Below are 20,851 nucleotides of genomic sequence, written 5' to 3' on the forward strand. Positions count from 1 at the left end.
CCCGCACGCCTAGAGCCCGTGCTCTACAACAAGAGAAGCCACCACAATGAGAAGCCTGCGCACCGCAATGAGGAGTAGGCCCTGCTCGCTGCAACTAGCCTCACGCCCAGTTCAAAACCCAGACCTGCACCCTTCTTCCTGAATATCCTGTTCTTTTTTTTTTAGGATAAAGAAAGGAGTACCCTCTCCTATTTCGTAATTAAGAGTAAGATACCTCCCCACTTTCCTACCACCCTCTCTCCTCTACTCCTACAAACATGATACCAAATAGTGTTCACTCTACTCAATACTCTGTAATGACCTATATGAGAAAAGAATCTAAAAGAGTGGATATATGTATATGTACAACTGATTCACTTTGCTGTACACCTAAAACTAACACAACATTGTAAATCAACTATACTCCTATAAAAATTTTTTTAAAGTTTATGCCATCTAATAATAACAGAAAAAATAAAAAAATAAAATAAAAAAATGAAAAACACCCCACAGTCTGCCCTTATTTAAGAAGGACCTGAATGTGTGAGTGTGTGTGTGTGTGTGACTCCGTGCCAGCCCACGGCACTGGCCAGCACCATCATCAAACAAGCCCTGCCGAATCCTCACGTTTCAAGGGCTCCCGCTTCGTTAGGAAGGAATTTCCTTAGTTGAGCCACAAATTGACCTCCAACCACGTACATAAGCCCACAGAATAGAGGTCACATCTGGTCTTGTTTCATGCTTCTGCCTGGTGACCATGGCTATCTTTGCCCAAAGTCAGATTTCATGGCTCCAAAATACTAGTGGTCACAGGACAACCTGCCAGACCGGGGGCCTGACAAATCGGCAAGGGGCTGATGACCCATCTCTCACCCTCGGTGCTCAGCCCTGGGCCTGGTACCATGGCAGGAGCCGAGGGAGGCTGAGAGAGGGACTGATTGAAGGAACAAATGAACAAGCAAATGGTCGTCATGGGACAGGATCGTCTCACTTGGGCTCATCGTAGAAAACGGTGACAAGCTCTGAAACTCTGGCGCCTGATCACGGGCTACCCCAGTGACCAGTCTGCTTGGTTCACTCATTGCCCCGGAAAGGATTTTAGAGTTTTCCCAGGAGGACCCCTTGGTGTGGAGTCAGACTGGGAGGACGCGTCATGTTGCCTGTTTCTCGTGCGTTCCCTGGGCTCCCCAACTTCCACCACTCGTCACACTGCTGTACTTGCCTTTAAAGATCACTGGCTTGGCCTTGCATATTTTCAGCAAGTTGTCGGGAACGGACACTGGTTCTCCGGAGGCCACAACGGGAAAGGTGACTGAAGCCGGTCCCACCAAGCCAACCGGGGGCATGCAGGTCACGCCTGTGCTCTCTAGGAACACGCCAAGAGCGTTAGGAAGACACGTCAGACAAAGCATCCACCTCCGGCAGACCTGCCGTCAGGCTGGCCAACACATCTGCTACAACTTGACCAGTTCCCTGCTTATGGGAGCATCCAAGTCCGGGAATCACAGATTCCTGCGGTCAAAAGCATCTTAAAGGTCACTGGGTCCCCCTTCCCCACCGAACAACCTAGTCTCCTCCTCTCAATATCCCTGCCAAGGGACAGGCAAGCCTTTTAAAAAATTCCTCTAGGATCAGAGAAGTCAATACTGTACATAGATCCTGGGCTTTGTTAAGCAAGTCTAATGTACGAGAAAGAGAATCTTTTGTTATACCCAAGTCTGCCTCCCTAGAACTTTCTCACCAATACACACAAAAGCACATGTAAGCACACACACACACCACCGGCAGCACCACCACCGCTAGTACCCAAGCCTTGGACTTGGGGCAAGGATTTCGTCACTTACCGTACTTAGCTCTGTTCCCGCCACCCTGGGGGTGGCCACCATCCGCAGCTGATGGAGATTCTGGAGACCATCCTTTGTGGCGTTTTTTGGGGGGCCCGGAGTTTGATAAGATACCTAGGCCACATTCAGAGTGTGGATTAGGGTGTCACTAGGGATGAGCTTCAATACAACGTTCCCCTGAATTGGAGCACACTTATTTGTAATTTTTTAAATCACAGTTTCACAATGGGTTTTAGCATCTAGTGAAGTATCTAGGCTTAAGGAAATATCCCATCGACCTTGGTAAATGTTTTATTCCAAAGCTGTGCAAGTGTCTAAGTTTTAGCTCTCCGAGCATTACTTCCTTCATCTTTACAGTGGGATAATAAAACCTAGTCTGAAAGGTGGTTTGATCAGGACTAAAGAGAATATACGTAAAGCACAGAGTCTGGGTCCAATAAATGGTAGCCACCAAGACCCACATCACCATCATCGTCTACACATTCCAGTAAATGAGTACGTGTTTCTGCAGACAAGCTGCAACTGCATTCAACTTACCGCCACAGTTTCACCACTTGGGGGCAGTACCGATCCACCTGTGCACCTCTCCCCACCCCCGGCCTCGATAAGCTAATTTCAGACTAACAAAATGATGGGGAACAGAAGCTGGTACCCACTGCGGTTAATGAGTCATCCCGGCCCACGGCAGGGAACAGCATGAGAATGACTCATGCTCTGTTCTGGGATTATTCAAAGTATCAAGAATTGGTTACCATATTTTTTGGGACCCATCCAACACAAAAGTTCCCCTACATTTAGAGCTCCGCGTTCAACCATGACACATTAAAGTTTAAATTTTAAAACTCTCTATTCCCAGATATAACCCCATCCCAAGGTAAACCAGAACCCCAGATGCCTTCTGACGACCCACGAGCTCCTGGTGATTCTAAACCGCACCAGGGTTGAGAACCGCCGGTTTAGAGCAATGTTTCTCCAAGTCTGGCCTGAGACAAAGCTGGACAGAACCAGTGGGAGCTTGTTCAGAGTGTCTGCTCCCGGACACCCCTCAGCCTACAGAAGCAGACCTCTGGGAGTGAAAGAAAACACTTCGTTCACAAGCACCCTGGTTACGCTGAGGCGCACTGCAGTTTGAGAATCATTGCTTTAGAGTCTTTTAAAAGCAATCCAAAGTTATTTTCACCTCTTCTTTAGACCGATTGAAAATGAATGAAATGAAGTGAATAAAATGTTAAAAACGTGAAGTTCTTTGTTTGCAAAGAGCTTTCCAGCAGGTGGTCTCCTCTGATCCCCGCAACCTCTGAGGCAGCTTCTGCTATGTTTGTTCCATTTAGAACCATATCTTCACCTCCCCGAATATCTGTCCTCAAGAGCCAGTAGAAGAGCTCCCACAAAGACTGAGATGCCAGCTCCCCTAAAAACCACGTTAAACTACCAAAGCAGGGAGGGCAATGGGATTGGGTCTCGGTACTAAGGATGGAAGATCTACAGGTATTTTCTCCCTTTGGGATGCTAACACTAACTGTCTCTACGTGGACTCTAAGCTCATGATTTCTGCCAAAATGATGTCACCAGGAGCTGCCCCTGTGGACCATCTATTTCTGGCCATGTGTCCTGGTAGTGGGGAGGGGGACCCTATTTGGCACTTTGGGGGAGACAAGTCTTCATCATACAGCCCACTTCCTGCAGGCACTGCACATCCGGACCCTGAGCTGGGACAACCAGAAAAAGGATCCTGCACTTTTCCTTACTCCCTCCCCCACCCTACCCCCGCCCCGTCCCGCAGGGGCAGCACTTCCACTGCGAACCACTGAGCGACAGCCCCCAAGCCCTGGTTAAACACTCCTTGTAGCTTCAGAAGCAGTTTCTTAAAACTGGTTCCAGCTCTCCCCAGAGCAGGCGTGAGGCACAGGACCTCCAGCTGTGCCCTTAACGGTGCAACCGCACGCCGCCAGCATCCGTCACGCCCTCTGGGCCAGGCTCTGAGGAGTATCTGGGCTCCCAGAAGACACGATGACGGCCCTGCTCCCAGGAACTTCACAGGCCCGACAGACACAAATGGCCGCGGAACAAAGCCTGACACCTGAGTGTCACAAGGAGGGAGCCCTCCTACAGGGAGGAGGTGACACCTGAGCTAAGCTCTGAAGGGCACGTATAGAAGGTGGGTGGCGAGAGCCCTTCAAGGGCACGGATGTGTGACCAGGGCATAGAGACAGGATGGGGCGGGCACTGAGCTGTACCCAATGCAGCCAGGGTACGAGTTCTTAAGTAGAAAGAGTGGGGAATGAGCGAGTTCAAAAGGTTGGTTGGGGCCAGATTCCGGAAGTTTCCAGCACCACGCTAGGGAACTGGGGCTCTATTTCTCATGCCCCTCAAGGAAACACATTCATTCACCACAGAAGGAGCCTCCGGTTGGGTCCACAGAGCCAAACTCACAGGGCCCAGGCCGAAGGATGTCCTCTGTCCCTGCTGTCCGGGGTGGACGCACCCAGGCCTCAGTGCAGGGAGGGGAGGTACCAGCAGCACAGTCTCCCGTCACCGTCCCCAGAGGCTCAGTCCTCAGCCACTGGTCGCCCTAAATTTAGCACCTAGCCGAGAAGAAACAGTCTTGGGAGGAAAAGCGGGTGCCTGCCTGGGGTTCCTCACACTGGGGAAGTTACAGGGATTTGACTCCAGAATGGACACTCTGGTCAGGACTGCGAAAGCTCAGATCCAAGTCAGAAAAGATACCGTTCCTTCAACTAAGAGGGAGACAATTCCCGCACCAGGGGAGTCCTCCGCCAGCCGTGTCGCGGAAGCAGGGAGGCCTGGCACGCAGGCTGGTGTCTCTCTGGGCCACACTTTCCTTCTCTGTAAGACAGGTGGGACTAGACGGTTTCTGGGCCCTCTTCCGGTGAAGCTCTCGGGTCCTAATGTTCCACTCCGCTGTGTGCACGCAGGAGGGAGGAGAGACGTAAGACTGGCCTATTAAATGGCTCCAGGTAAGCACGGAGGGAGGGCACTGAACGTGGGGTCCCCGGACCGCTCCGACCCTTCCTCAACCCACAGCCTCTGCTCCAGCAGGAGGCCCACTTCACCCCTTCACTCGCTTTTCTCACTCGGACCCTCACCGCCTCATCCCTCTTCCTTACTTCCTCCCATACGATCTCTAATTAATGCTTCCCCAACTGTCAGCTGCAACTCAGCTGTCACCTCCGCCAGGAAGCCCTCCCTGAAAAGACCAGCTCAGTGATGGTGTTGATGCAGGTGGCGATAATGGCGCCCCTTAGTGAGCTGCCAGCTGTGCCCTGAATTTCCATACAGCGCCTCATCTAACCTCCAACTGCCCTCAGAGCGGAATTCTCATCTCCTGATGAGGGAATGTTTAGCCAGGAGACTTGATCCCCTGACAGAGCTGGGTTTTGAATTCTTGTTCATCTGACTCTGGAGCCCCTATCTTCCCATGACACCACGTGGCCCCATTTCTCCAGAACTCTCCAGCCCTCACGGTGGGCGGCCCACAATGCGACAGGTCACCCGCCCATACGGGGCTCCCACTGTGCTGGGCAGACACACCCACCACCCAAGTCGGGGGCCGAAGCCAGGGCCCCCCCCGGTGCCAGGGCCTGAGCACAGCCCCACGGACTCAGGAGGCACCTGATGACCTGGCCTGACTCTCCTTCCAAGCCCCCCAATTCCAGGAGGCTCGGGGGCCTCGGCACGGGGGCTGCCCCATCCTCCCGCCCCGCCACCGTTTTGACCCAGAGCAGAGTAAGGCCCCCGAACAGGACAGGCAAGGCTACCTAAGGCCGAGGGACGCGGCGCGGCGGACAGGCTGTGCTTCACCAGCAGCTGGTGCTTCGGGGAGTCTTTGCCGTTGAAAACAGCCGGACCCACGGCTGCGGTTAGTGACGCATGATCGTGGGCTGGTCCTGACAGCAGAGAGAAAGAGGGGAGACAGCGGGGCACTCCGTGAGCCCAGCAAGCAGGAGATGACTCTTCCTCCATTTTACAAATTAGCCTTTCACTGATGCGGCCCGTCGGGAGGCAGAGCTCTTGCCAGAGTGATTCGCCCCCCCCCCGGAGAAAGCACAGACACACACGGACAGGCACACACGCGTATGTGCACACACAGGCACACACACTCCTGCGCCTGCTTTACTGAGCACGCCTGGTGAGAGAAGGGCCAACGGGGCCCCTGGATTCCGGGAGCACCCCTGCATCTGCTCCACCCTCCTTCCACCTTCTCGCTCACCCTCCTGAGTTCAGGGGCATGTCAGACATGCTCAGGAAAGCAGCCAGATTTGCCATCGCCCAGATCCAGGCTGCCCACAGGGCCTGGGGCTCCCCGGGCCCGAGGAGAATTCTGGGGGCCATCGGGGGCTGTGGTCTTGTAAGTCACCCACATCAGCCAGAATGATCTGGAAGGCACTCCAGACTCAGGAGCAGCACAAAACACCTCCTGTGTTGAGGCGGCATGATGAGGGGTTAAGGGTGGGTTCCATAGCCAGACGACCCGTGTCTGAGCCCCAGCTCTGCTGCGTACTTGCTGTGCAACCTTCCTTAACTTACGTCACCTCCCATTGTTCTCATCTAGACAATGGAGGTAATCACAGAGCCACTGTGAGGACGACACAAGTTAACAGAAGGTCATAAGCACAAAGTATTTGCTATTACTATCATCGTACTCAATTCTTACGATCACCCTGCAGATTAGACAGAAAAGATTTTCTCCATCTGTACGGATGAGGAAACGGAGATTCAAAGAGTTAAAATGAGTGGCCCCAAATCACCTGGCTAGGAGGAAGCAGCGCTGGAACTCACACCAAGGTGTTCTGACGACAAAAGCAGTGATCCCTCCAGCTACCAAGGTGTGACAGGCCCCAGGCGGCCCGGGCGCAGTGAGGACAACAGCAGACACCACGTGGAATGGGGGACACCGTGCCTCTGGAGGACAGTGTGTTCCCAGCCCAGGTGCAGCCTCTTCGCTGTGGATTACGAGTCACATGGGGCAAGGGCCCGGCTCCCCTCGGCAGAGCCCCTGGGCAGGAGGAATAACGACCACCAACCCACCAGAGGCCTTGGGAAGGAGGCTGCTATCTCCTTGATAACAGCTGTCGTGCTTATCAGGTCTGTCTGTCATGGCAAATGCCAAGTTCATGAACCAGAAATGCCTGTATCAAATCCTACTGCCCGTGAGATCCTATGCGAGCATCTTTGTGCCTCAATTTCCAAGTCAGAACACTGGGGAAACTAAAGCCCACTCCCGGCGCGTCCGGCGCTGCTCCATCATCTCACCTGCCTGCGGTGCTCCCAGCGGGACGCTCGGGGTCGTCCCAGGACCAGGCTCGCTGGGGAAGGGAGCTGGCAGCCCAGAGCTCTCCAGCGGTGGGAACAGAGAGCTGGAACACGCACTGGCAGATGCCTGCCGGCTTCTGAGCTCTGTGGGGAAAATGCACACGTGAAAACCAGCCCACTGCTCCTCCCCAGCAGTGTGAGATGACTTCCTAGACCGGAATCTGTCCTGTAGGAGAGCCAGCTACAGAGATGACCACAGTGGTGCCAAGCCCATCCTAGTCTCTTCGTCCGGGGAAGGAGGGGATGTGACATGCCCCAGGCTCGGTGCCAAAGGCAGGGGATCCATCGGAGGGACAGCTCTTCTGACAGGAGCAGGAACAATAGTGACCATTTGGGAAACAGACAGGAACTCATGATACAAACGAAACCTTCCATGACTGCCCTTCAAGTCCAAGGGAAGAACAGAGCTTTACTCAAAGGTAATGGAACAGCTAATACCATCCTCCAGCCCTAAATCACTCTCTGTCCGGAAGATTAACCCCCAGGAGTACTTGGTCACAGCAAGTGATCAAAGGCTCTTATCTGGTCCCACAAGGGGAAGAACCACTGCCTCCCCAGGACGTAGAAAATGACAGGCATGTATGCAGTAGGAGCTCAAGAAATATTTGCTGAGCCATGCAAGAACAGGAGAGGGGCGGGGAGAGGAGTGATGGGAGGGGACAGGGGAAGAACGTCCAGAGCCAGCCCCTCCTGAAGCCCTCTGCTCTACTTGCAGAAGCTGGCTGGGAGATTCCAGGTGACCAGAGTGAACCTACGCAGACAGGTGAGGGACAACAGTCTGGCTCTCCCGGGCACCTCGCGGAGACCGCTCCTAGGACACGTCCCTCCCCAGCTGTTTGTGAAGGGATTGGGGGGGGATTCTCAGAGAGTACCTAGGCCTGGGAAATCCAGCCCCTCTGCCCCTATAGTCTGACTGCAGCCATGAGAATACGGAGAGAGAGAGAAGGGCGGAGTGTGGCCCTTTCCTAAAGCGGGAGCCCACTCACTTCTGCAAGGACCAGCACCAGGAAGCTGGTCTTTCTCTTCACAGTTAACAGGCTGTGGAGCGGGAAGGGGGCCTATTTGAGCTGAGTTTTCTCTAAGTCAGGGTTTCTCAGCTTCGGCGCCATTGACTCTGGGTTGCACAATTCTTTGGAGGGGTGCTGCCCCAGGCACTGCACGATCCAGCAGCATCCCTGGCCCCCACCCACGAGATGCCAGTGGCTCTCTGCACTCATGACGATCAACAGTGTCTCCAGACATTGCCAAATATCCCCTGGGGGACAGAACCACCCCCGGCTGAGAACCTTGCCCCAGATACTTGCCACAAGAAGACACAGCACAGTGTTGGCCCTGTGTCAGCTTTGAAAGCTCCCATACAATTAGGCCGATACTATAAACTAGACGCCCGTAGTGCAAAGTCGCGCTGTAATTTCCCAGGACTGTAGCATCTAGTTTATAGTATAGTAAAGCTGACACAGGGCCAACACTGTGCTGTGCCTTCTTGTGGCAAGTATCTGGGGCAAGGTTCTCAGCCGGGGGTGGTTCTGTCCCCCAGGGGATATTTGGCAATGTCTGGAGACACCGCTGATCGTCATGAGTGCAGAGAGCCACTGGCATCTCGTGGGTGGGGGCCAGGGATGCTGCGGAATCGTGCAGTGCCCTGTTGAGAACAGTATGGAGGTTCCTTAAACAACTAAAAGTAGAACTACCATATGACCCAGCAATCCCACCACTGGGCATCTACCCAGAGAAAACCATAACTCAAAAAGACACTTGCACCCCAATGTTCATTGCAGCACTATTTGCAATAGCCAGGTCATGGAAACAACCTAGATGCCCGTCGACAGACGAATGGGTAAAGAAGATGTGGCACATATATACAATGGAATATTACTCAGCCATAAAAAGGAATGAAATTGGGGCATTTGTAGAGACGTGGATGGACCTAGAGACTGTCATACAGAGTGAAGTAAGTCAGAAAGAGAAAAACAAATATCGTATATTAACACATATGCGGAATCTAGAAAAATGGTACAGATGAACCATTTTGCAGGGCAGAAATAGAGACACAGATGCAGAGAACAAACGTATGGACACCAAGGGGGGAAAGCAGGCGGAGGGGCGATGGGATGAACTGGGAGACTGGGATTGACATATATACACTAATATGTATAAAATAACTAATAAGAACGTGCTGTACAAAAAAATAAAATTCAAAACAAAAAAAATTTCACTGGGCTGACGTGTTGCCCGAAACTGCGTCTACTGCAGAGCAGTCTCGGCCCAGAGTCGTGCCGACAGGCCCCGGGCTCGCTTGGAGGCGCCCCCTTCTCACACCCCACCCCCTGCTCACCTGAGCCTTTCCAGCAAATTAGAGGCCCTTTGGTCAGAGCCCCTTGTGCGTTGCGGATCAGGTAATATTTCAAGTGTTTCTGCTTCTTGGGCTGGGTGGTCACCTTCAGGTTCATGTGGCTGGAGAACTCTGTGAAGTAACAGAAGCCTTTCTTCCCACAGCCAACGCAATTCCCAGAGAAACCTGGGGAGGAAAAAACCATGACCATCCCCATCTTACACCAAAGTCCCTCCAAGTGACACATCGGCCACTAGGCATTCACATCCTATACCACACCAGTAGGGAAGTCCACGGGGCAAAGGTCCCTGTCAGCTCCTGCTGACAGGGGTCAAGATGACCTTGATGCCAACAGGAGGACCAAGTGGACTCATCGTAGAGCTGAGCCCAGACAAGCCTGGAAGGCTGAACTCGCTTAGGGGCACATTTAAAGCCTCTGCGTCCTACGGCACAGGCCAAGAACTGTCCCATTCAACTGTCTACGCTGACCGGGCACCTGCAATGATTTGCTGTGTCCGCATCTCCTTCAGGGCTGGCCAGTCACAGAATCTCAAAGCAATCAGACCCCTGAGACTGGATGCATTGGGAGTCCTCTTCAGAGTCCAAAGTTCCCTCCAGGAATCAAGTGAGTTGATCCCACGAGTTGCAGAGGAGAAATCAAGAGCTCCACCACGCAAGGCCAGGGTGGTGGTGAGTGAAATCTATGGCCCCAGCAGCCACGGAGTGGAGACACTCGGCTAAAACGTGGTGGTCTATGTCAGCGTCCTGCTGCCTGAAGCCAGAGGGGGCCTTTCTGGGAGATGACAGGGTTCAGCTCTGAGGCTCTGGGAAGGCTGGCTTTATAGAGGCAATGACAAAACCACCTCCCATGAACTATTAAAATCCAGAGAATGTGCTTGAAAGACCTTTACATACTGTAAAGTCTATTCAAACTGGTCTCAACAGAACTGTTGGTTAATACCAGAGAAATGTGATGATTTAGGTTTTCTATCTGGTGACCCTTCTGGTTTAACTTCACTATCTCACAAAGGCCTTCCCTGTGACCTTGCCTCGCCCACTGGTACGTCTGGTTTCTAAGGAGCAAGGTTCTTCGGCGGGAGAGACCCTGAAGCTGAGACTAACTTATTTTATCGTATGCTCTGGCTGACAAGTTTACAAAGGGCATTTCAACTCAGGCCAGGAGGACCGTGGGGTTCTGTGCATAAGCTCTGCCTTTAAAGGGGATAATTCTGAGGCCTCTGGCTACTGTCCAAAATAACATCAGTTTGTGAAGGTTCAAAACATCTCTCCACAGAGAAAGAAGACATCTAGATTACAGAAACCTTCTGGGTTCTCTGACTGATTTGAAGCAAATTTAATATTCCTTAAAAGGCCCTAGAAATAAAGACAAATCTCTTGGAATAAAAGGCAGGCACAGGTTAGTTTATCCTTCCAAACTCCTGCCCCCTGTGTACCAGAGAAACAGGTAAGGTGCCGAAGAAATGCCGGCACCATGCTCTATGTTTACGTGTTGTTAAAGGGACAGGGAGGAAACTACCATGCAGAGAAAATCAACAGCCTTCCTGCCATTCACTGTCACCCAAACAGGGCACTCAGCTTAACTGACACGACCACCAGTCCATCAGGACAGCAAAACCTTCTTTTGGGAAATGAGAACCAGAGAGGCTAAGTAGTTGTCCAGTGTCTAGATCCAGAGAGTGACATGTGGATTCTAGCATGAGAATGGAGTGCAGACCCAGAAGCATGGCCTTCAAGGCTGCCCCCAATGCCCTCCAGCCTCGTCTCCTGCTTTATCGCCCTTTCCTCCTGCTACTATGCCGAATTCCCAACTGGACTTTATATTGCTGACCGTTCTCATACCTTCTTCCTTAGTGTCAGAGTTACTGACATTTGTGTATTTTCCCCCATAAATATCCCCCTGCTTCCAAAGGACCGGGAGCACGGTACGTCTGTGGGGAGGCGTGGGCCATGTCTGTGTGTGTAAGTGTGTGTATACAAACTAGTGCCTGACACAGGAGAGGCAGCAAATATCTGGAAGGAACAGGAGACAGGAAACAAGATAACTATCGAAGTGCACACTTAGCATCTCCGCATACATTTTGACAGGCTTTTGTTTTCTAACGTTCTAATGTTTCTAATGTTTTCTAACTTTATAATCTAATGTTTTTATTTATTCTTTGGTCTCCAACCTGGGCACCTTGAGATAAACTGCTCAACTGTCATCTAAGAATGAGGCCCTGAGAAAACTTCCACGCTCCCCGGAAGGGATTCTGACCCTGAGGGTTCAAAAGATGATGAACAAGAAGCAGAACTGCAAAACCAAGGACGCTCGGAGCGCTTCACCAAGGCCAGCACCGCCATCCCTTTCCAGAAATAGCTAAATAGCTTACAGGCCTTTTGTCCTATGAGAACTGTGGACTGTGGGACCACGGCTCCGTTCCAGAAGCAGGGAGGGGAGCCACAGACGAGAAGGGGCTCCTCCTTGCAGTTCAGAAATAAAAGTGGAAACCCTGGCCCTACCAGGATAGTAAGGACAGGCATACCTCGTTCCATTGTCCGTGCCTCTGTTTCTTCATATCTAAATGCTAGGTAGTAACACCTCACTCACCTGCCTCATTTTAACTAGAACAGATTCTCGCACATGAGAAGCGCTCAGGAAAGTAGCCGCTGTCAGGTTCCTTTGTTGCTGCTGCTGCTGCTGTCTTTCTCCCACTGGCAATCCACCCATTTATCATGACCCAACTCCATCACCACATACTCTGAGATACTCTCCCATCCCTGGGACTCGGCACGTCCTTCGGGATCCTCTAGCGCCTTAAGCCCTAGGCTGGGACCTGCTGCACAGAGATTTCTGTGGCCGTGGGTGCGATCTCCGAGCTGAGTCCTGGTTGGCCCGTGTCTTCCCACAGGCCCTGAGCTCCCAGGAAGGCCCAGGTCCCACTTGGCTTTGGGGCCCTGGGTTGAATTTAAAGTTCCCCTTCAGTTTGGGGTTATACATTCCATAAATGCTTAATTATTTGCGTTCCAGATGCACAAAGAGCTTGTTTACTCCCATCGCAGAAATGAACAATCTAGCTAGATGTTTTCTTCTCCTATGTCTTAGCTATCAGCCAATTTCGATGAATTACTATCAAAAAACTGAAACACCCATCTAGGTTTTCACTTTCTCAGACCAAATCCCTCAGTTGATTCAAACTCACTAAAACAACACTCCCTTCGTTATAAATTACGGGGTGGGGAGAGGCACCTCAAGCTGTGGCTTCCCCCAAGATATTCCACAGCCTCCACTTTATGGGTCACTAAAAAGCGCTGAGCCCCGGCCCCCAGAGGGCTGCAGGGCCACCTTGTCCTGTGCAGCCATCAGGGTTAATTGCAGGAAACCTAAACAGCGCTAAGTGTGCAAGCTGAGAGCATTAAGTTGTTTTCAAAGAAGAAAGCATCGGTTATTACCAGCCGGCCCTTGTCACCCACCTCCGATGGCTTCTTGGCAAGCAATTAACAAAGACCCCACTTCCTCTAAGCTCCCCGCCTGAGGGGCTGAAGTTGTTCCTGGGCTGGTGGTGAATGAACTGAAAGATTCTTGTCTCCACATTTCGAGACCCAGAGCCTCCTTGATTTACCACCCTCGCAATTCCTTTACAGTCACAAAGGGGAGGAATTCATTCAGGCAAACCCCCAGCCGTGGCCAGATCAAACGCGAACCAAGTCACCAGGCCATCTTCCCCACTCATTTCGTCCTAAGCGGCCTCGATAAGCAAATTAATCTGAGACGCAATGACTCTGTGAGCTTCCTTGGTAGAGTGAATTTTCTGGATTATTCTTGCTTTCAAAAACTAGTTACGATATCTGTTTTACACATGGTAGGGTATATAGCTAGTGGGAAGCTGCCGTAGGGCACAGGGAGTTCAGCTTGGTGCTCTGTGATGACCTAGCTGGGTGGGATGGGCCGGGGGGAGGGAGGTCCCAGAGGGAGGGGATATATATATACACATAGAGCTGATTCACTTCATTGTACAGCAGGAACTAACGCAACATTGTAAAGCGATGATACTCCAATTTAAAAAAGAAACAAACCAGTTACGACACAGGCCATTTCAGAGTACTGAGTAGAGTTCCCTGTGCTCTACAGCAGGTCCTTATTAGTTATCTATTTTATATGTGGTAGTGTGTATATGTCAGTCCCAATCTCCCAATTTATCCCTCCTCCACCTTAAGAATCTAAAACACACAAAAAAAGAGTGGATATATGTATATAACTGATTCACTCTGCTGTACACCTGAAACTAACACAACATTGTAAATCAACTATACTCCAATAAAAATTTCAAAAAAACAAAAACCAGTTACGATAAGCCCATGGACCTGCCTTAAGGGAGTACTGGCCACGACTTTTTCTCCCCCTGGTCGTTGCCCCAGAGCCATGTCCATCCCTCCAGTGAGCGTTCGTCTGCCGTGTTTCAGAGTTCACACACCACTGTGTCCCTGCGGCCCTCGTGGCAGGAACCACTTCTGTTTCTTCTCTGGGTCGATCCTCACTCTCCCCTCCCCACCTCCACCCTTTGGTCCTTTGCACAGAGCTTCAGACATAATACCTCCTCAATAAATATCCACTGCGGTGCGTTTACCTACTCGGCTTTGGGGGGCCATATCAAGCACAAAAGCGAGGTTTAAATGTTTGTACACGTGGGAAGTGCAGAAGGAACTGGGGAGCAGGGGAAGCCAGCTGGCTGGGCTCTCGGTCCAAACCTCACGTCTCCCCTGATTTTGCTCCACTAATGGGGGAGTGAGCTGAGCACAGGGCCAGGCACACAGAAAGAGCTCAATAGAAGTCCGAACAAAGGGGAGCCGGGCTTCATAAGGCTTGGTCTCGACTCTGCACTGCAGCTGGGACCCTCTGGGCCAGCGGTGGTTCCAAAGATCAAAGCCACGGCTTCCCTAGGCTGACCTCGACCAGGTACGGGGCCGTGGGGCGTGGTAGTTAGAGGGTACCATCTGGAACCAGGAAGACCTGAGTTTGAATCCTGACTCTGTTCCTTTACTTGTGCGCCCTTGGGCAAGTGCATTAACAGGTCCAAGCACACCTGTTAAGCCAGGATAAGAATGACGGGCTGGTGAAGGGTAGAGCAAAGGAGAGAACGGCAGAGGGTGCCCGGCCGTCCCTCAGGACATGACCGTCCAGGAGGCAGGGCCACACGCTCGGCCTTCTTCTCGCCCTGCCTCGTGTCTGCTGGCTTCCGAGAGCATCTAGGACAGGGTTTGGATCGCAATTCTGACACAGTAGGCACTTTGGAAAGGTCTGACGAATACGTGTACAAGAAGAATTAGTGCTGATGGGTTTTCTACAGGAAGGTAGTCAGGTTTTAAAAGTAACTCTCCTTTGCATTCCATTCCACAAAGAAATAGCCCAGAGTGATGAATAAACAGGGTTGTGTGACACGCTGATGAAGAGGCTCAAAGGTGGCCTGTCCCCCAAGGGGACCAACAGCTCTCCTTGTGCCCACCCGCCAGGCGGCGGGAGCCGCAGAGAAGAGCAGAGGAGCAACTTACCAAGAAGGGCGTTGTGTCCATCGTCATCCGGCAAGAACCTCTTGTCAACGGCACACACCAGGAGATGGTCCGGCAGGCTGGGGGACTTGGCGCCCACCAGGAGGAAGCCCGCGGGGACATCGATGGGCTCGCTGGAGATGGAGACGAGACGCAGGTCCTTCCCTGCCTGGCAGAACCCTAGGAGGGACGGACAGGCTCACACGCTGCCCAGCGAGTGGTTCCCACAGAGCCAGGATCCACGCAGGCAAAGGGGTGACAACAGTTTGGTCTCATCAGCAACCACCGTGCCGCTGGACCCGGCTGACTTGCAAATTAATTCTGAGAACACTCTTAAGTACATTACCCTTACATGCTTTTCACTTGCCAGTTACAACCATTCACAACAATAAAGTGATTAGGAAGAATAAAAAATTTAAAAAATTAAATTAATTCATTACTCATGACACTTAACCACATGCTGCTTTTCTGACTATCGGTGTCACCGTATAATACACATTAATGTAAAATGAAGCCCAGCAGGAAAGAAGGGTAGACCAGTGACGGTAAATTAAAACGTAGACAAGATAAATCCATACGGGACTGTGAGTGAGTAGATGTCTTCTCCACCCTATATTTTATGTGTACGAGGCAGGGGCACGTGGCAGGAATACGGGCTGAGGACCGGCTGACGCTGGTGGCCTCACAGGGCCCTCATCAGCAGAGGGAGACTTTCACTCTATACACATGAACCTTTCATATTTCAGAGCTTTAAAATATGTTTCCTATTTAAAACTTAAGTGTCCAAATATATTTAGGAAAAAAATGGAGAAGAGGGAAACAGCTGAGATCTATTTGGAGGGGCCCTTTCTGGGAATCTCCCTCCCTGAAGGCACGCGGAGCCGGATGCCCTGTGGCTTTTCCATCTTTAGTTATCGACAGGGACGATGAGAGTTAACGTGAACCCTGATGACCCCAAGGCCTTCCCTGCAAAACTCTACGGTACTTTAAGAAGCCTCTCCTCTGGTGTACCTGCTTTACCATTTACAAGGCACTAGTTCCGAGTTCTCGCATCTGCCCCTGGGCGAAGCAGTAAGAGGCACCCACTGTGTACAGCACCAGGTGGGAGAAGCCCTGGGAAGTTGTCATTTGAGAGGTCAAGTCATCTGCTCAAAGCTGCTGGGAGGGGGGTCAGGATGGAGCTTGGGGCGGCCCCCCTGCATTGTCTTGGGGACGTCAAACCAGTTCCCACAGGTGAGGTCAAGGGCCCAGCAGGTCTTTACCTCCATGACCCAGGCCCCTCCCATTCTGCACAGCAGCCACTTCCTTCTGAAGAGCTGGAGGAAAAAAGGGCGTGGGCAGTCCATGTTCACTGTGCCCACCTGGAAATTCTTCGAAAATCATGGTGGTGACCACCGGAGAGTTTGCCATTCTCTTATTTAATTAGGCGGCCTTTTAGCTCTTGGACACTAGAAGTCCTATATCACAAAGAGCTACTGTATCTGTTGTCCTTTTCCTGGAAGAGCAGCCCCAGGGAGGGCTGACTCCCTCCCCTGCCGGCCATCGCGCACAAGGTCAAGTCCAGGCCCCCAGGGAGGGTGCATGGGGCCTCCACGGCCGGTCTCATCACTCATCCAAGCCCTGCCTGGCCACCCCTCAGGCCCCTACCTACATAAACTAGTAGCAGTTCCCCAGATGGGCCGTGTTCCCCCTCCTCTAAGCCTTTGCACCTGCTGTTCCTGTCGGGAATATCCCTCTCCCCCAGCCCTCTCGGTCTCCTGGCTAACTCCTGCTGACACTCCAAAACCCATAGGAAGGGCCCGCTCCTCCAGGAGGCCTTTCCCCAAACGCTCTACTGGCACCAGAAGCATCTCCCGTGCTCCCACGGACCCCTGCTGGCCCAGACCACCCCAACCTCCCAGCACTTTCTACACTGCATGCAGAGGGTCTGCTCACATAGCTTTGCTACACTGGGAGCTCTTGGACCTTTTATCTCCATATTTTCAGAGCAGGGCCTCAATACTTATTTTACTCAATTAACTGACCAACTAAGTAGTGACACTCCTTGACTGGTATGGTGACAGGTCAGGTGAACTTCCAACTGCTCAGTGACTTTGCCAGGTGGGGGAGCAGCAGACTAGAAGTGCACTCCAAGACCCTCAAGCGCAGAGCACAGGCTCCCATCCCTGAACAAAGGTGCCACCGCGCCTGGCATCTCCAAGCCTCGCTCCTCAACAGCAAAATGAGGATAACCTCACTGACGGTGAGGAGTTCCTGAGATAACGTATTGATAGATCTGCTTTTTCAACGGTAAAGCAGCCACAGATGTGAAAGATGACGCCTACTCATCAGTGCTGATATAAACACACGGTGGACGCTGACCTCAGCTGGGATATTCTGGTTTCTAAACGGCCGATGGAGAAAAATTAACTTTTGGATCGGAATGCGTTTGTAATGGTGGGGCTGTGCGAAGAGTGACAGGGCCCCACGTGGCGTGGCCAGTGCCGCCGGGACACGAGGGCCCGCCGGGCCACGGCCTGCTGGCGACGCGGGCACGGTCGCACCTCGGGGCCCCTCAGCACGCAGCCTGGCGGGCATCTCACCGTCTGTGGTGCAACTTCCTTCGGGCGGGGGGTGCATCTGGTAGGGGTTTGGGGGACAGTTCTGTTCCAGCCCCCCTTCCCCTTCCTCTTCCTCTTCCTCATTTTCCACTCGGCTTCCACCTAGACGTGGGAAAGGAGAGCAATGAGTAAGTCCACGGCGGGTCTCGGCAGCTAGTAATTAACCGGGCCTCACAGACACACGATTTAAGGAGGCCATTATCACCCTCCTTTACTCGCGGTGAAGGCCAAGACTCATTCAGGCCGGAAGTCCTTCCCAAGGTCACAGACTCTGGCTCCAAGCCTGGCCTTGTGACTTCAAACGCAGGTCCACGTCACCTCCCAGCCCCCAGAGGCACACACGTGTGCACGAGCAGCAGGGCTCAGCACAGACATAGCTGTTGACAAGGACTGAGCATGCAGCCTGCACATGGCAGGCCCTCCAAAAACATCTGTGTGGGAGGAACCACGGTGTAACATAAGGACCATTTTACAGCTAAGGAAACTGAGGTTCAGAGAGACCCAGTGATTCAACAAACCGTTAAGCAGCACAGCCGGTATGTTCCCAGTTATACCCAACACCCAAGCTGCCATTCTTGCCACTAACTGCATCGCTTGCTTTAGAACCCAAAGTCCGGTGGGAACAACCTTTACATTTATTTATCCCCAAGGGAAGACTGGATGTATACAAACCGGAAATGCGAACACCCGAATTTACCACACTCACCAAAAGAAGCCATCCCAGAACAGGCCAAGCGACTTTAAGAAACTTTTTTTAAGTGAAATAGTATTTTAGGAGTAATGGTAAGTGTGGAAACGGCCAGGAGAGCCAGGAATTGGCCAGGAAAATCCCACTCCCCCTGTGTGTGAGCTTCATCACAGCAATGAAAGAGCTGGTCTTCTCCACAGGCTCTCAGTTCCTGGAGAGTGTGGGCCCAGCCCGTATTCTGTAACCCAGGCACCTAGCAGAATGCCTCGTGCAGGAAACTACTTCCCAACTGGTCTGAGCACACACAGTTATACCTTATTTACCCAGCCTGCTAGAGAAAGAGGGTTTCACATCAATGAATTTACAAACTCCTTCTAACTTCTTTTAACTTCTTTGGGTAAAAAAATCCTTCTATCTTTAAATGTCATTTAAGAAATAGGATCCAGATTTCCTCATGGAATAGGGTCGTTACAAGCATCCTTAGATACCCTAGGCCGGGAGACAGTTGCTTCTTCCTTTTTCTTTTCTCTGTATCCTCCTCTAGTGCTGACCCCTTTGCTGCCAATCCTACTCTCATCTTAGCTGGCTCTCACACTCTCCATCCATCCAGTGGGTTATGTGGCTTTAGGTTAATGATGAAATTGTGCGCAGCAGAAAAAGATCGACTAGAAATCTGGGAACTCGAGTTTTAGTCCTTGGGTCTGCCATTGTCTGTGTGGCCACAGAAAAGTTACTTAACCTCTCTGTGCGTCAGATCTTGCATCTTTAAAATGAGGGGGTCACAGAAGGTCACTTTGAGCTGTGAGAGTCTATGTGGGGATATGTGGCTCTCAGAGTTGCACAGAACATTCCAGGTGTGATTTAATCAGTACAGGGTGCTGGGAGCATAACCTCAAGGTGGTCACCATTTGAAAGGTGCCGGAAGGACAAGAGGCAGAAGAAACTAACATCTTAGGCCGGCCCAGGCCCATGACCTTGGGAAGGTCACGGCAGGAAGTGAGCAAGAATTCCTAGTGTCTCCATCCCTCCAGGACGAGAGGACACAGAGGTGGCGGGGAGACTGTGAAAAGCTTACCCGGGAAAAACACAAAGGGCGTTGGAGGGGTAAAATGCAGAGCCTCCTTCAGCCGCTTCCTTCCTGCCGTTAAATGCAGGCAGGGACGGTTTCAGCAGAAGGTGGAGTCACGCCCAGACCCCAGGTGCCAGCCATGCCGCTCGGGTCCTCACGGGGGCCCAAACCATCCTCTGGCCGTCTATGGAGTAGGTGGCTTAGAAGGCTGTCTGCAAAATCAAGACTAGTCTGTGAGCCAGAGACTCAGCTCCAGGGGCTCGGGGGAGGGGGTGGGGGTACAGCAAAGCACCAACAGTTAGAGTGAAAAGGGGAGAGAAAGCCGGGGACTTCGGCGCTCTGAGGGCACACACAGGAATGTCTGCACGTTACTCTGCTCCACCGAAAAGAACAGGAATCCAGACTGTCCGAGAGAATGAAAGGAGAGGGTCTTAAGCCTCTGCAAGTCAAAGAAAGGGCTCAAAATCCCGTTGCTGCTAAGAAAGCAGGATTAAAGGTCAAAGGTCTACATCAGACATTCCAGGGTCTTTGATGCGATCCTTCAGCCAGCAACAAGCCCAAGGAGACTTCCTAACCGGGGCCAGACTAAACCAGACTGTTTACCAAGGTCTCCTGGCAGGATGAGAGCTTTAAAATGGCCTTAGACAAAACCAACTGGACTGGGAGCTCAGGACCTTAAAACTCAACCACAGGAATCCAGGGGTTCCACGGCTGCACTGCACCCCATAGAGGATGAGGGCATGTGTTTTAATGATTAGAGTAAATGTTGTTTTCTTTCCATGAGAAGAAACCGTATGACATTCTGAGTGGGTAGGATTACAGGAATGTACCTGCATCTTGTTTAATAAATAAATACTTATCCCCAAATACTGGGGTTGTATTTGTTTTGTTTGGTTGGCCTTCCTTTAAAAAACAATACGTAAAAGATTTCTTCTCTAGAAGGAGGGGGTAATACCCCTAATTTGTAGAACAAAGTAACAAGGGCCCTCTGAATCGCCCTCACAAATACAGAAAATGTTAACAGACCAAGGGGTGTTTTGGGGTACCAGCACCCTGGTCATTAAAAGCATCCTTAATGTTGCTGTCTGAGGAAGGACAGCAGTTAAGATAAGAGACCTGATGGAGAGACAGACTGACAAAACAAGCCCTCTGCACCACGTTCTATGATGCAGAAACCAGGGGCTCAAGCCCAGTGCTTGGTTGATGGTGACATTTAGCAAATCACCAACCCCCTCCTCCATCCTCCCAGTACTAGAGAAACAAAATCTCGGAGGATTCCTCTACGCTGTTTGCCAGACAGATGGGAAAATCATAGAGAGGGCCTGCTCTGGTTTTCATACCAACATGAGGGGCTGACCAAGCCGGCTGACAGCTGGCAGGGAGCCTGCGGCACTCAACATGGGGGGCCCGGGCCACGCAAGCCTCTAAGCTGTCCCTGGAAAGCAACACATGATGAGGGCA

The 20,851-nt window shown here is 51.8% G+C and overlaps 1 protein-coding gene across 1 annotated transcript in view; it reads right to left on the reverse strand.

Moving 5' to 3' along the window:
• The window catches only part of GREB1 (growth regulating estrogen receptor binding 1), an 82,266-nt gene that overhangs the window by 47,006 nt on the left and 14,409 nt on the right, over positions 1–20,851 (reverse strand). The window contains exons 3-9 of the mRNA XM_067703682.1: positions 17,616–17,735; positions 15,037–15,213; positions 9,493–9,675; positions 7,098–7,241; positions 5,603–5,731; positions 1,824–1,937; positions 1,202–1,345 (exon numbers count right to left, since the gene is read on the reverse strand). Of these exons, the coding sequence (XP_067559783.1) occupies positions 1,202–1,345; positions 1,824–1,937; positions 5,603–5,731; positions 7,098–7,241; positions 9,493–9,675; positions 15,037–15,213; positions 17,616–17,735 (1,011 nt within the window). The remainder of the gene's footprint in view (positions 1–1,201; positions 1,346–1,823; positions 1,938–5,602; positions 5,732–7,097; positions 7,242–9,492; positions 9,676–15,036; positions 15,214–17,615; positions 17,736–20,851) is intronic.

Source organism: Pseudorca crassidens, chromosome 14, assembly GCF_039906515.1.
Source record: "Pseudorca crassidens isolate mPseCra1 chromosome 14, mPseCra1.hap1, whole genome shotgun sequence".
Taxonomy (NCBI): Eukaryota; Metazoa; Chordata; class Mammalia; order Artiodactyla; family Delphinidae; genus Pseudorca; species Pseudorca crassidens.